Source organism: Mobula birostris, chromosome 28 (assembly GCF_030028105.1).
Source record: "Mobula birostris isolate sMobBir1 chromosome 28, sMobBir1.hap1, whole genome shotgun sequence".
NCBI classification, from domain to species: domain Eukaryota; kingdom Metazoa; phylum Chordata; class Chondrichthyes; order Myliobatiformes; family Myliobatidae; genus Mobula; species Mobula birostris.
Window position 1 is genome coordinate 2,770,504 of NC_092397.1, and position 15,856 is coordinate 2,786,359.

Below are 15,856 nucleotides of genomic sequence, written 5' to 3' on the forward strand. Positions count from 1 at the left end.
AATGGTGGTCTCCAATACGTGCTGCGGACTGTGGTGTGTTGGGCATCGCCGTGCACCGTACAGCACACTGGCGGCAGTGACAGCCAGCAGAGACTTGATGGGATGAACGGCCTTGCGGCTGCTCAGTGAGGCAGCTATGACAGCACCCACATTTTCAGACAGACATACATACCCAAATACTGACACATACGCAAAAATACTGACAAACACACACAGATAAACACACATACAGATTCTGATACACACGCTCATGCACACACACTCACACAGACACACGTAAACAAATACTGACAGACACACACACACATACGCAGAGATACTGACACAGACACACAGTTACAGTGTTCGGGACCCAGTTATCTCCCCGGGGAGAAGCCTTGCCCTGCCGGGAGCCGTGGTCTGTTCGCGCTCGGGTTCCTTCCCGCTCCGCTGATGGGTATTGGCAGTACTTCCCACGGTTCGCTGCCCCTGGAGAGTCTCCAGCTCCGGGGGCTGTGGAGGGAAGAGAAGGGAGGGGTGGGCATGCGGCAGCGCGGTCCGGGCGAGGGCTTTATAAGGGGGCCGTGAGCAGGGAAAGGGGGCCAGCCAGCAGAAGCCAATGGAGAGGCGACTCAGGCAGGACTCGGAAGCCAGGAGGCCGAGCGGCCGGCCCCAGGGCAGGGGCGAGGAGCTCGGCTTCTCTTCGTCCTCCTCCTCGGACGGCGGCTGCGAAACCCAGCGCCTGGGAGCCAAGGGCCGGCGGCACTCGCGCTCCTGGGCCGACGTGCGGAGCCTGAGCGAGGCCGAGACCGGGACCGGGTCCTCCGCTCCGGAGGAGGAGGAGGGCACGCCAGCCACCCGCCATGGGGCGCGCCCTGGCTCCGAGCAGCTCAGGAAGGCCAAGTCGATGGAGGTGGTGTCGGTGAGGTGGGGCCCGGTGAGGGGAGGCCTCGGCCCCCAGGCGGCAGGGCTGACGGAGGCGAGGGAGCGGATGGTGCGGCAGAAGGTGAAGTTTTCCCACTTCCTGGACGAGATAACCACCCGGGTGTTGAGCCCGGCCACGCTCAGCGCCCTCAACCAGCGGCCGGCGCCGGCGAACAAGCCGCAGGGACGGCGGCAGCCGGCGGACGAGGCCTGCGCTGGGAGGCCGAGGACCGAGACGTCGGAACCCGGAGCCGGGCAGGACAGGGCTCCGGGCCGACGGGGGGAGCAGCTCGAGCCCCACCGATGCCACCGACATCGGGTCCCGCCAGCCCCGGGAGCGAGGGGCCCCGGGCCGCTCACCGACTCCGACTCCAGCTCCGAGGCCTCGCTCTTGCTGGAGGGAGAAGCGTCGCCACGCTCTGACGGCCAGCACCCGTTCCAGGTAAGGAGAGGAGGGCTGGGGGTACTGGCAAATCCCACCCCACCACACCACAACAACTCACAGTGTTTGTCCATCCAACCTGAACTACCCCATTCGAGACAGAGTGGATGTGGAGAGGATGTTTCCTGTAGAGGGGGAGTTTAGGAGCAGAGGACACAGATAGAGTGGATGTGGAGAGGATGTTTCCTATAGTGGGGGAGTCTAGGACCAGAGGGCACAGATAGAGTGGATGTGGAGAGGATGTTTCCTGTAGTGGGGGAGTCTAGGACCAGAGGACACAGATAGAGTGGATGTGGAGAGGATGTTTCCTATAGAGGGGAGTCCTAGAACAGAGGGCACAGACAGAGTGGACGAGGAGGGATGTTTCCTATAGTGGGAGAGTCTAGGACCAGAGGACACAGACAGAGTGGATGTGGAGAGGATGTTTACTGTAGTGGGGGAGTCGAGCACCAGGGAGCACAGATAGAGTAGATGTGGAGAGGATGTTTCCTATAGTGGGGGAGTCTAGGACCAGAGGGCACAGATAGAGTGGATGTGGAGAGGATGTTTCCTATAGTGGGGGAGTCCTAGACCAGAGGGCACAGACAGAGTGGACGAGGAGGGATGTTTCCTATAGTGGGAGAGTCTAGGACCAGAGGACACAGATAGAGTGGATGTGGAGAGGATGTTTCCTATAGTGGGGGAGTCTAGGACCAGAGGACACAGATAGAGTGGATGTGGAGAGGATGTTTCCTATAGTGGGGGAGTCCTAGACCAGAGGGCACAGACAGAGTGGACGAGGAGGGATGTTTCCTATAGTGGGAGAGTCTAGGACCAGAGGACACAGATAGAGTGGATGTGGAGAGGATGTTTCCTGTAGTGGGGGAGTCTAGGACCAGAGGGCACAGATAGAGTGGATGTGGAGAGGATGTTTCCTGTCGTGGGGGAGTCTGGGACCAGAGGACACAGATAGAGTGGATGTGGAGAGGATGTTTCCTGTAGTGGGGGAGTCTCGGACCAGAGGGCACGGATAGAGTGGATGTGGAGAGGATGTTTCCTATAGTGGGGGAGTCTAGGACCAGAGGACACAGATAGAGTGGATGTGGAGAGGATGTTTCCTGTAGTGGGGGAGTCTAGGACCAGAGGGCACAGATAGAGTGGATGTGGAGAGGATGTTTCCTATAGTGGGGGAGTCTAGGACCAGAGGACACAGATAGAGTGGATGTGGAGAGGATGTTTCCTATAGTGGGGGAGTCTAGGACCAGAGGGCACGGATAGAGTGGATGTGGAGAGGATGTTTCCTATAGTGGGGGAGTCCTAGACCAGAGGGCACAGACAGAGTGGACGAGGAGGGATGTTTCCTATAGTGGGAGAGTCTAGGACCAGAGGACACAGATAGAGTGGATGTGGAGAGGATTTTCCTATAGTGGGGGAGTCTAGGACCAGAGGGCACAGATAGAGTGGATGTGGAGAGGATGTTTCCTATAGTGGGGGAGTCTAGGACCAGAGGGCACAGACAGAGTGGACGAGGAGGGATGTTTCCTGTAGTGGGAGAGTCTAGGACCAGAGGGCACAGATAGAGTGGATGTGGACAGGATGTTTCCTGTCGTGGGGGAGTCTGGGACCAGAGGACACAGATAGAGTGGATGTGGAGAGGATGTTTCCTGTAGTGGGGGAGTCTAGGACCAGAGGGCACGGATAGAGTGGATGTGGAGAGGATGTTTCCTATAGTGGGGGAGTCTAGGACCAGAGGACACAGATAGAGTGGATGTGGAGAGGATGTTTCCTGTAGTGGGGGAGTCTAGGACCAGAGGGCACAGATAGAGTGGATGTGGAGAGGATGTTTCCTATAGTGGGGGAGTCTGGGACCAGAGGACACAGATAGAGTGGATGTGGAGAGGATGTTTCCTATAGTGGGGGAGTCCTAGACCAGAGGGCACAGACAGAGTCGACGAGGAGGGATGTTTCCTATAGTGGGAGAGTCTAGGACCAGAGGACACAGATAGAGTGGATGTGGAGAGGATGTTTCCTATAGTGAGGGAGTCCTAGACCAGAGGGCACAGACAGAGTGGACGAGGAGGGATGTTTCCTATAGTGGGAGAGTCTATGACCAGAGGACACAGATAGAGTGGATGTGGAGAGGATGTTTACTGTAGTGGGGGAGTCGAGCACCAGGGAGCACAGATAGAGTAGATGTGGAGAGGATGTTTCCTATAGTGGGGGAGTCTGGGACCAGAGGACACAGATAGAGTGGATGTGGAGAGGATGTTTCCTGTAGTGGGGGAGTCTAGGACCAGAGGGCACGGATAGAGTGGATGTGGAGAGGATGTTTCCTATAGTGGGGGAGTCTAGGACCAGAGGACACAGATAGAGTGGATGTGGAGAGGATGTTTCCTATAGTGGGGGAGTCCTAGACCAGAGGGCACAGACAGAGTGGACGAGGAGAGGATGTTTCCTATAGTGGGGGAGTCTAGGACCAGAGGACACAGATAGAGTGGATGTGGAGAGGATGTTTCCTGTAGTGGGGGAGTCTAGGACCAGAGGGCACAGATAGAGTGGATGTGGAGAGGATGTTTCCTGTAGTGGGGGAGTCTGGGACCAGAGGACACAGATAGAGTGGATGTGGAGAGGATGTTTCCTGTCGTGGGGGAGTCTGGGACCAGAGGACACAGATAGAGTGGATGTGGAGAGGATGTTTCCTGTAGTGGGGGAGTCTAGGACCAGAGGGCACGGATAGAGTGGATGTGGAGAGGATGTTTCCTATAGTGGGGGAGTCTAGGACCAGAGGACACAGATAGAGTGGATGTGGAGAGGATGTTTCCTGTAGTGGGGGAGTCTAGGACCAGAGGGCACAGATAGAGTGGATGTGGAGAGGATGTTTCCTATAGTGGGGGAGTCTAGGACCAGAGGACACAGATAGAGTGGATGTGGAGAGGATGTTTCCTATAGTGGGGGAGTCCTAGACCAGAGGGCACAGACAGAGTCGACGAGGAGGGATGTTTCCTATAGTGGGAGAGTCTAGGACCAGAGGACACAGATAGAGTGGATGTGGAGAGGATGTTTCCTATAGTGGGGGAGTCTAGGACCAGAGGGCACAGATAGAGTGGATGTGGAGAGGATGTTTCCTATAGTGAGGGAGTCCTAGACCAGAGGGCACAGACAGAGTGGACGAGGAGGGATGTTTCCTATAGTGGGAGAGTCTAGGACCAGAGGACACAGATAGAGTGGATGTGGAGAGGATGTTTCCTATAGTGGGGGAGTCCTAGACCAGGGGGCACAGACAGAGTGGACGAGGAGGGATGTTTCCTATAGTGGGAGAGTCTAGGACCAGAGGACACAGATAGAGTGGATGTGAAGAGGATGTTTCCTATAGTGGGGGAGTCTAGGACCAGAGGGCACAGATAGAGTGGATGTGGAGAGGATGTTTCCTATAGTGGGGGAGTCCTAGACCAGAGGGCACAGACAGAGTGGACGAGGAGGGATGTTTCCTATAGTGGGAGAGTCTAGGACCAGAGGACACAGAGAGAGTGGATGTGGAGAGGATGTTTCCTATAGTGGGGGAGTCTAGGACCAGAGGACACAGATAGAGTGGATGTGGAGAGGATGTTTCCTATAGTGGGGGAGTCCTAGACCAGAGGGCACAGACAGAGTGGACGAGGAGGGATGTTTCCTATAGTGGGAGAGTCTAGGACCAGAGGACACAGACAGAGTGGATGTGGAGAGGATGTTTACTGTAGTGGGGGAGTCGAGCACCAGGGAGCACAGATAGAGTAGATGTGGAGAGGATGTTTCCTATAGTGGGGGAGTCTAGGACCAGAGGGCACAGATAGAGTGGATGTGGAGAGGATGTTTCCTATAGTGGGGGAGTCTAGGACCAGAGGACACAGATAGAGTGGATGTGGAGAGGATGTTTCCTATAGTGGGGGAGTCTAGGACCAGAGGGCACGGATAGAGTGGATGTGGAGAGGATGTTTCCTATAGTGGGGGAGTCCTAGACCAGAGGGCACAGACAGAGTGGACGAGGAGGGATGTTTCCTATAGTGGGAGAGTCTAGGACCAGAGGACACAGATAGAGTGGATGTGGAGAGGATTTTCCTATAGTGGGGGAGTCTAGGACCAGAGGGCACAGACAGAGTGGACGAGGAGGGATGTTTCCTATAGTGGGAGAGTCTAGGACCAGAGGACACAGTTAGAGTCGACGAGGAGGGATGTTTCCTATAGTGGGAGAGTCTAGGACCAGAGGACACAGACAGAGTGGATGTGGAGAGGATGTTTACTGTAGTGGGGGAGTCGAGCACCAGGGAGCACAGATAGAGTAGATGTGGAGAGGATGTTTCCTATAGTGGGGGAGTCTAGGACCAGAGGGCACAGATAGAGTGGATGTGGAGAGGATGTTTCCTATAGTGGGGGAGTCTAGGACCAGAGGACACAGATAGAGTGGATGTGGAGAGGATGTTTCCTATAGTGGGGGAGACTAGGACCAGAGGGCACGGATAGAGTGGATGTGGAGAGGATGTTTCCTATAGTGGGGGAGTCCTAGACCAGAGGGCACAGACAGAGTGGACGAGGAGGGATGTTTCCTATAGTGGGAGAGTCTAGGACCAGAGGACACAGATAGAGTGGATGTGGAGAGGATTTTCCTATAGTGGGGGAGTCTAGGACCAGAGGGCACAGACAGAGTGGACGAGGAGGGATGTTTCCTATAGTGGGAGAGTCTAGGACCAGAGGACACAGTTAGAGTCGACGAGGAGGGATGTTTCCTATAGTGGGAGAGTCTAGGACCAGAGGACACAGATAGAGTGGATGTGGAGAGGATGTTTCCTATAGTGGGGGAGTCTAGGACCAGAGGGCACAGATAGAGTGGATGTGGAGAGGATGTTTCCTATAGTGAGGGAGTCCTAGACCAGAGGGCACAGACAGAGTGGACGAGGAGGGATGTTTCCTATAGTGGGAGAGTCTATGACCAGAGGACACAGATAGAGTGGATGTGGAGAGGATGTTTCCTGTAGTGGGGGAGTCTAGGACCAGAGGGCACAGATAGAGTGGATGTGGAGAGGATGTTTCCTGTAGTGGGGGAGTCTGGGACCAGAGGACACAGATAGAGTGGATGTGGAGAGGATGTTTCCTGTAGTGGGGGAGTCTAGGACCAGATGGCACGGATAGAGTGGATGTGGAGAGGATGTTTCCTATAGTGGGGGAGTCTAGGACCAGAGGACACAGATAGAGTGGATGTGGAGAGGATGTTTCCTGTAGTGGGGGAGTCTAGGACCAGAGGGCACAGCTAGAGTGGATGTGGAGAGGATGTTTCCTATAGTGGGGGAGTCTAGGACCAGAGGACACAGATAGAGTGGATGTGGAGAGGATGTTTCCTATAGTGGGGGAGTCTAGGACCAGAGGGCACAGATAGCGTGGATGTGGAGAGGATGTTTCCTATAGTGGGGGAGTCCTAGACCAGAGGGCACAGACAGAGTGGACGAGGAGGGATGTTTCCTATAGTGGGAGAGTCTTGGACCAGAGGACACAGATAGAGTGGATGTGGAGAGGATGTTTCCTATAGTGGGGGAGTCTAGAACCAGAAGGCACAGATAGAGTGGATGTGGAGAGGATGTTTCCTATAGTGGAGGAGTCTAGGACCAGAGGACACAGACAGAGTGGATGTGGAGAGGATGTTTCCTATAGTGGGGGAGTCTAGGACCAGAGGGCACAGATAAAGTGGATGTGGAGAGGATGTTTCCTATAGTGGGGGAGTCTAGGACCAGAGGGCACAGACAGAGTGGACGAGGAGGGATGTTTCCTATAGTGGGAGAGTCTAGGACCAGAGGACACAGATAGAGTGGATGTGGAGAGGATGTTTACTGTAGTGGGGGAGTCGAGCACCAGGGAGCACAGATAGAGTGGATGTGGAGAGGATGTTTCCTATAGTGGGGGAGTCCTAGACCAGAGGGCACAGACAGAGTGGACGAGGAGGGATGTTTCCTATAGTGGGAGAGTCTAGGACCAGAGGACACAGATAGAGTGGATGTGGAGAGGATGTTTCCTATAGTGGGGGAGTCTAGGACCAGAGGGCACAGATAGAGTGGATGTGGAGAGGATGTTTCCTATAGTGGGGGAGTCTAGGACCAGAGGGCACAGACAGAGTGGACGAGGAGGGATGTTTCCTATAGTGGGAGAGTCTAGGACCAGAGGACACAGTTAGAGTCGACGAGGAGGGATGTTTCCTATAGTGGGAGAGTCTAGGACCAGAGGACACAGATAGAGTGGATGTGGAGAGGATGTTTCCTATAGTGGGGGAGTCTAGGACCAGAGGGCACAGATAGAGTGGATGTGGAGAGGATGTTTCCTATAGTGAGGGAGTCCTAGACTAGAGGGCACAGACAGAGTGGACGAGGAGGGATGTTTCCTATAGTGGGAGAGTCTATGACCAGAGGACACAGATAGAGTGGATGTGGAGAGGATGTTTCCTGTAGTGGGGGAGTCTAGGACCAGAGGGCACAGATAGAGTGGATGTGGAGAGGATGTTTCCTGTAGTGGGGGAGTCTGGGACCAGAGGACACAGATAGAGTGGATGTGGAGAGGATGTTTCCTGTCGTGGGGGAGTCTGGGACCAGAGGACACAGATAGAGTGGATGTGGAGAGGATGTTTCCTGTAGTGGGGGAGTCTCGGACCAGAGGGCACGGATAGAGTGGATGTGGAGAGGATGTTTCCTATAGTGGGGGAGTCTAGGACCAGAGGACACAGATAGAGTGGATGTGGAGAGGATGTTTCCTGTAGTGGGGGAGTCTAGGACCAGAGGGCACAGATAGAGTGGATGTGGAGAGGATGTTTCCTATAGTGGGGGAGTCTAGGACCAGAGGACACAGATAGAGTGGATGTGGAGAGGATGTTTCCTATAGTGGGGGAGTCTAGGACCAGAGGGCACGGATAGAGTGGATGTGGAGAGGATGTTTCCTATAGTGGGGGAGTCCTAGACCAGAGGGCACAGACAGAGTGGACGAGGAGGGATGTTTCCTATAGTGGGAGAGTCTAGGACCAGGGGACACAGATAGAGTGGATGTGGAGAGGATTTTCCTATAGTGGGGGAGTCTAGGACCAGAGGGCACAGATAGAGTGGATGTGGAGAGGATGTTTCCTATAGTGGGGGAGTCTAGGACCAGAGGGCACAGACAGAGTGGACGAGGAGGGATGTTTCCTGTAGTGGGAGAGTCTAGGACCAGAGGGCACAGATAGAGTGGATGTGGAGAGGATGTTTCCTGTCGTGGGGGAGTCTGGGACCAGAGGACACAGATAGAGTGGATGTGGAGAGGATGTTTCCTGTAGTGGGGGAGTCTAGGACCAGAGGGCACGGATAGAGTGGATGTGGAGAGGATGTTTCCTATAGTGGGGGAGTCTAGGACCAGAGGACACAGATAGAGTGGATGTGGAGAGGATGTTTCCTGTAGTGGGGGAGTCTAGGACCAGAGGGCACAGATAGAGTGGATGTGGAGAGGATGTTTCCTATAGTGGGGGAGTCTGGGACCAGAGGACACAGATAGAGTGGATGTGGAGAGGATGTTTCCTATAGTGGGGGAGTCCTAGACCAGAGGGCACAGACAGAGTCGACGAGGAGGGATGTTTCCTATAGTGGGAGAGTCTAGGACCAGAGGACACAGATAGAGTGGATGTGGAGAGGATGTTTCCTATAGTGAGGGAGTCCTAGACCAGAGGGCACAGACAGAGTGGACGAGGAGGGATGTTTCCTATAGTGGGAGAGTCTATGACCAGAGGACACAGATAGAGTGGATGTGGAGAGGATGTTTACTGTAGTGGGGGAGTCGAGCACCAGGGAGCACAGATAGAGTAGATGTGGAGAGGATGTTTCCTATAGTGGGGGAGTCTGGGACCAGAGGACACAGATAGAGTGGATGTGGAGAGGATGTTTCCTGTAGTGGGGGAGTCTAGGACCAGAGGGCACGGATAGAGTGGATGTGGAGAGGATGTTTCCTATAGTGGGGGAGTCTAGGACCAGAGGACACAGATAGAGTGGATGTGGAGAGGATGTTTCCTATAGTGGGGGAGTCCTAGACCAGAGGGCACAGACAGAGTGGACGAGGAGAGGATGTTTCCTATAGTGGGGGAGTCTAGGACCAGAGGGCACAGACAGAGTGGACGAGGAGGGATGTTTCCTATAGTGGGAGAGTCTAGGACCAGAGGACACAGATAGAGTGGATGTGGAGAGGATGTTTCCTGTAGTGGGGGAGTCTAGGACCAGAGGGCACAGATAGAGTGGATGTGGAGAGGATGTTTCCTGTAGTGGGGGAGTCTGGGACCAGAGGACACAGATAGAGTGGATGTGGAGAGGATGTTTCCTGTAGTGGGGGAGTCTAGGACCAGAGGGCACAGATAGAGTGGATGTGGAGAGGATGTTTCCTGTCGTGGGGGAGTCTGGGACCAGAGGACACAGATAGAGTGGATGTGGAGAGGATGTTTCCTGTAGTGGGGGAGTCTAGGACCAGAGGGCACGGATAGAGTGGATGTGGAGAGGATGTTTCCTATAGTGGGGGAGTCTAGGACCAGAGGACACAGATAGAGTGGATGTGGAGAGGATGTTTCCTGTAGTGGGGGAGTCTAGGACCAGAGGGCACAGATAGAGTGGATGTGGAGAGGATGTTTCCTATAGTGGGGGAGTCTAGGACCAGAGGACACAGATAGAGTGGATGTGGAGAGGATGTTTCCTATAGTGGGGGAGTCCTAGACCAGAGGGCACAGACAGAGTCGACGAGGAGGGATGTTTCCTATAGTGGGAGAGTCTAGGACCAGAGGACACAGATAGAGTGGATGTGGAGAGGATGTTTCCTATAGTGGGGGAGTCTAGGACCAGAGGGCACAGATAGAGTGGATGTGGAGAGGATGTTTCCTATAGTGAGGGAGTCCTAGACCAGAGGGCACAGACAGAGTGGACGAGGAGGGATGTTTCCTATAGTGGGAGAGTCTAGGACCAGAGGACACAGATAGAGTGGATGTGGAGAGGATGTTTCCTATAGTGGGGGAGTCCTAGACCAGGGGGCACAGACAGAGTGGACGAGGAGGGATGTTTCCTATAGTGGGAGAGTCTAGGACCAGAGGACACAGATAGAGTGGATGTGAAGAGGATGTTTCCTATAGTGGGGGAGTCTAGGACCAGAGGGCACAGATAGAGTGGATGTGGAGAGGATGTTTCCTATAGTGGGGGAGTCCTAGACCAGAGGGCACAGACAGAGTGGACGAGGAGGGATGTTTCCTATAGTGGGAGAGTCTAGGACCAGAGGACACAGAGAGAGTGGATGTGGAGAGGATGTTTCCTATAGTGGGGGAGTCTAGGACCAGAGGACACAGATAGAGTGGATGTGGAGAGGATGTTTCCTATAGTGGGGGAGTCCTAGACCAGAGGGCACAGACAGAGTGGACGAGGAGGGATGTTTCCTATAGTGGGAGAGTCTAGGACCAGAGGACACAGACAGAGTGGATGTGGAGAGGATGTTTACTGTAGTGGGGGAGTCGAGCACCAGGGAGCACAGATAGAGTAGATGTGGAGAGGATGTTTCCTATAGTGGGGGAGTCTAGGACCAGAGGGCACAGATAGAGTGGATGTGGAGAGGATGTTTCCTATAGTGGGGGAGTCTAGGACCAGAGGACACAGATAGAGTGGATGTGGAGAGGATGTTTCCTATAGTGGGGGAGTCTAGGACCAGAGGGCACGGATAGAGTGGATGTGGAGAGGATGTTTCCTATAGTGGGGGAGTCCTAGACCAGAGGGCACAGACAGAGTGGACGAGGAGGGATGTTTCCTATAGTGGGAGAGTCTAGGACCAGAGGACACAGATAGAGTGGATGTGGAGAGGATTTTCCTATAGTGGGGGAGTCTAGGACCAGAGGGCACAGACAGAGTGGACGAGGAGGGATGTTTCCTATAGTGGGAGAGTCTAGGACCAGAGGACACAGTTAGAGTCGACGAGGAGGGATGTTTCCTATAGTGGGAGAGTCTAGGACCAGAGGACACAGACAGAGTGGATGTGGAGAGGATGTTTACTGTAGTGGGGGAGTCGAGCACCAGGGAGCACAGATAGAGTAGATGTGGAGAGGATGTTTCCTATAGTGGGGGAGTCTAGGACCAGAGGGCACAGATAGAGTGGATGTGGAGAGGATGTTTCCTATAGTGGGGGAGTCTAGGACCAGAGGACACAGATAGAGTGGATGTGGAGAGGATGTTTCCTATAGTGGGGGAGTCTAGGACCAGAGGGCACGGATAGAGTGGATGTGGAGAGGATGTTTCCTATAGTGGGGGAGTCCTAGACCAGAGGGCACAGACAGAGTGGACGAGGAGGGATGTTTCCTATAGTGGGAGAGTCTAGGACCAGAGGACACAGATAGAGTGGATGTGGAGAGGATTTTCCTATAGTGGGGGAGTCTAGGACCAGAGGGCACAGACAGAGTGGACGAGGAGGGATGTTTCCTATAGTGGGAGAGTCTAGGACCAGAGGACACAGTTAGAGTCGACGAGGAGGGATGTTTCCTATAGTGGGAGAGTCTAGGACCAGAGGACACAGACAGAGTGGATGTGGAGAGGATGTTTACTGTAGTGGGGGAGTCGAGCACCAGGGAGCACAGATAGAGTAGATGTGGAGAGGATGTTTCCTATAGTGGGGGAGTCTAGGACCAGAGGGCACAGATAGAGTGGATGTGGAGAGGATGTTTCCTATAGTGGGGGAGTCTAGGACCAGAGGACACAGATAGAGTGGATGTGGAGAGGATGTTTCCTATAGTGGGGGAGTCTAGGACCAGAGGGCACGGATAGAGTGGATGTGGAGAGGATGTTTCCTATAGTGGGGGAGTCCTAGACCAGAGGGCACAGACAGAGTGGACGAGGAGGGATGTTTCCTATAGTGGGAGAGTCTAGGACCAGGGGACACAGTTAGAGTCGACGAGGAGGGATGTTTCCTATAGTGGGAGAGTCTAGGACCAGAGGACACAGATAGAGTGGATGTGGAGAGGATGTTTCCTATAGTGGGGGAGTCTAGGACCAGAGGGCACAGATAGAGTGGATGTGGAGAGGATGTTTCCTATAGTGAGGGAGTCCTAGACCAGAGGGCACAGACAGAGTGGACGAGGAGGGATGTTTCCTATAGTGGGAGAGTCTATGACCAGAGGACACAGATAGAGTGGATGTGGAGAGGATGTTTCCTGTAGTGGGGGAGTCTAGGACCAGAGGGCACAGATAGAGTGGATGTGGAGAGGATGTTTCCTGTAGTGGGGGAGTCTGGGACCAGAGGACACAGATAGAGTGGATGTGGAGAGGATGTTTCCTGTAGTGGGGGAGTCTAGGACCAGAGGGCACGGATAGAGTGGATGTGGAGAGGATGTTTCCTATAGTGGGGGAGTCTAGGACCAGAGGACACAGATAGAGTGGATGTGGAGAGGATGTTTCCTGTAGTGGGGGAGTCTAGGACCAGAGGGCACAGCTAGAGTGGATGTGGAGAGGATGTTTCCTATAGTGGGGGAGTCTAGGACCAGAGGACACAGATAGAGTGGATGTGGAGAGGATGTTTCCTATAGTGGGGGAGTCTAGGACCAGAGGGCACGGATAGAGTGGATGTGGAGAGGATGTTTCCTATAGTGGGGGAGTCTAGGACCAGAGGACACAGATAGAGTGGATGTGGAGAGGATGTTTCCTATAGTGGGGGAGTCCTAGACCAGAGGGCACAGACAGAGTGGACGAGGAGAGGATGTTTCCTATAGTGGGAGAGTCTAGGACCAGAGGACACAGATAGAGTGGATGTGGAGAGGATGTTTCCTGTAGTGGGGGAGTCTAGGACCAGAGGGCACAGATAGAGTGGATGTGGAGAGGATGTTTCCTGTAGTGGGGGAGTCTGGGACCAGAGGACACAGATAGAGTGGATGTGGAGAGGATGTTTCCTGTAGTGGGGGAGTCTAGGACCAGAGGGCACAGATAGAGTGGATGTGGAGAGGATGTTTCCTGTCGTGGGGGAGTCTGGGACCAGAGGACACAGATAGAGTGGATGTGGAGAGGATGTTTCCTGTAGTGGGGGAGTCTAGGACCAGAGGGCACGGATAGAGTGGATGTGGAGAGGATGTTTCCTATAGTGGGGGAGTCTAGGACCAGAGGACACAGATAGAGTGGATGTGGAGAGGATGTTTCCTGTAGTGGGGGAGTCTAGGACCAGAGGGCACAGATAGAGTGGATGTGGAGAGGATGTTTCCTATAGTGGGGGAGTCTAGGACCAGAGGACACAGATAGAGTGGATGTGGAGAGGATGTTTCCTATAGTGGGGGAGTCCTAGACCAGAGGGCACAGACAGAGTCGACGAGGAGGGATGTTTCCTATAGTGGGAGAGTCTAGGACCAGAGGACACAGATAGAGTGGATGTGGAGAGGATGTTTCCTATAGTGGGGGAGTCTAGGACCAGAGGGCACAGATAGAGTGGATGTGGAGAGGATGTTTCCTATAGTGAGGGAGTCCTAGACCAGAGGGCACAGACAGAGTGGACGAGGAGGGATGTTTCCTATAGTGGGAGAGTCTAGGACCAGAGGACACAGATAGAGTGGATGTGGAGAGGATGTTTCCTATAGTGGGGGAGTCCTAGACCAGGGGGCACAGACAGAGTGGACGAGGAGGGATGTTTCCTATAGTGGGAGAGTCTAGGACCAGAGGACACAGATAGAGTGGATGAGAAGAGGATGTTTCCTATAGTGGGGGAGTCTAGGACCAGAGGGCACAGATAGAGTGGATGTGGAGAGGATGTTTCCTATAGTGGGGGAGTCCTAGACCAGAGGGCACAGACAGAGTGGACGAGGAGGGATGTTTCCTATAGTGGGAGAGTCTAGGACCAGAGGACACAGAGAGAGTGGATGTGGAGAGGATGTTTCCTATAGTGGGGGAGTCTAGGACCAGAGGACACAGATAGAGTGGATGTGGAGAGGATGTTTCCTATAGTGGGGGAGTCCTAGACCAGAGGGCACAGACAGAGTGGACGAGGAGGGATGTTTCCTATAGTGGGAGAGTCTAGGACCAGAGGACACAGACAGAGTGGATGTGGAGAGGATGTTTACTGTAGTGGGGGAGTCGAGCACCAGGGAGCACAGATAGAGTAGATGTGGAGAGGATGTTTCCTATAGTGGGGGAGTCTAGGACCAGAGGGCACAGATAGAGTGGATGTGGAGAGGATGTTTCCTATAGTGGGGGAGTCTAGGACCAGAGGACACAGATAGAGTGGATGTGGAGAGGATGTTTCCTATAGTGGGGGAGTCTAGGACCAGAGGGCACGGATAGAGTGGATGTGGAGAGGATGTTTCCTATAGTGGGGGAGTCCTAGACCAGAGGGCACAGACAGAGTGGACGAGGAGGGATGTTTCCTATAGTGGGAGAGTCTAGGACCAGAGGACACAGATAGAGTGGATGTGGAGAGGATTTTCCTATAGTGGGGGAGTCTAGGACCAGAGGGCACAGACAGAGTGGACGAGGAGGGATGTTTCCTATAGTGGGAGAGTCTAGGACCAGAGGACACAGTTAGAGTCGACGAGGAGGGATGTTTCCTATAGTGGGAGAGTCTAGGACCAGAGGACACAGACAGAGTGGATGTGGAGAGGATGTTTACTGTAGTGGGGGAGTCGAGCACCAGGGAGCACAGATAGAGTAGATGTGGAGAGGATGTTTCCTATAGTGGGGGAGTCTAGGACCAGAGGGCACAGATAGAGTGGATGTGGAGAGGATGTTTCCTATAGTGGGGGAGTCTAGGACCAGAGGACACAGATAGAGTGGATGTGGAGAGGATGTTTCCTATAGTGGGGGAGTCTAGGACCAGAGGGCACGGATAGAGTGGATGTGGAGAGGATGTTTCCTATAGTGGGGGAGTCCTAGACCAGAGGGCACAGACAGAGTGGACGAGGAGGGATGTTTCCTATAGTGGGAGAGTCTAGGACCAGAGGACACAGATAGAGTGGATGTGGAGAGGATTTTCCTATAGTGGGGGAGTCTAGGACCAGAGGGCACAGACAGAGTGGACGAGGAGGGATGTTTCCTATAGTGGGAGAGTCTAGGACCAGAGGACACAGTTAGAGTCGACGAGGAGGGATGTTTCCTATAGTGGGAGAGTCTAGGACCAGAGGACACAGATAGAGTGGATGTGGAGAGGATGTTTCCTATAGTGGGGGAGTCTAGGACCAGAGGGCACAGATAGAGTGGATGTGGAGAGGATGTTTCCTATAGTGAGGGAGTCCTAGACCAGAGGGCACAGACAGAGTGGACGAGGAGGGATGTTTCCGAAAGTGGGAGAGTCTATGACCAGAGGACACAGATAGAGTGGATGTGGAGAGGATGTTTCCTGTAGTGGGGGAGTCTAGGACCAGAGGGCACAGATAGAGTGGATGTGGAGAGGATGTTTCCTGTAGTGGGGGAGTCTGGGACCAGAGGACACAGATAGAGTGGATGTGGAGAGGATGTTTCCTGTAGTGGGGGAGTCTAGGACCAGAGGGCACGGATAGAGTGGATGTGGAGAGGA

General features: G+C 54.0%; 1 protein-coding gene across 1 annotated transcript in view; it reads left to right on the top strand.

Annotated features, from left to right (window-relative positions):
* Positions 1-519: 519 nt before the first annotated feature.
* Positions 520-15,856, top strand: part of LOC140188846 (uncharacterized) — a 57,792-nt gene continuing 42,455 nt past the window's right edge. Inside the window, exon 1 of the mRNA XM_072245500.1 lies at positions 520-1,345. Within this exon, the coding sequence (XP_072101601.1) occupies positions 599-1,345 (747 nt within the window). The 5' untranslated portion in view covers positions 520-598. The remainder of the gene's footprint in view (positions 1,346-15,856) is intronic.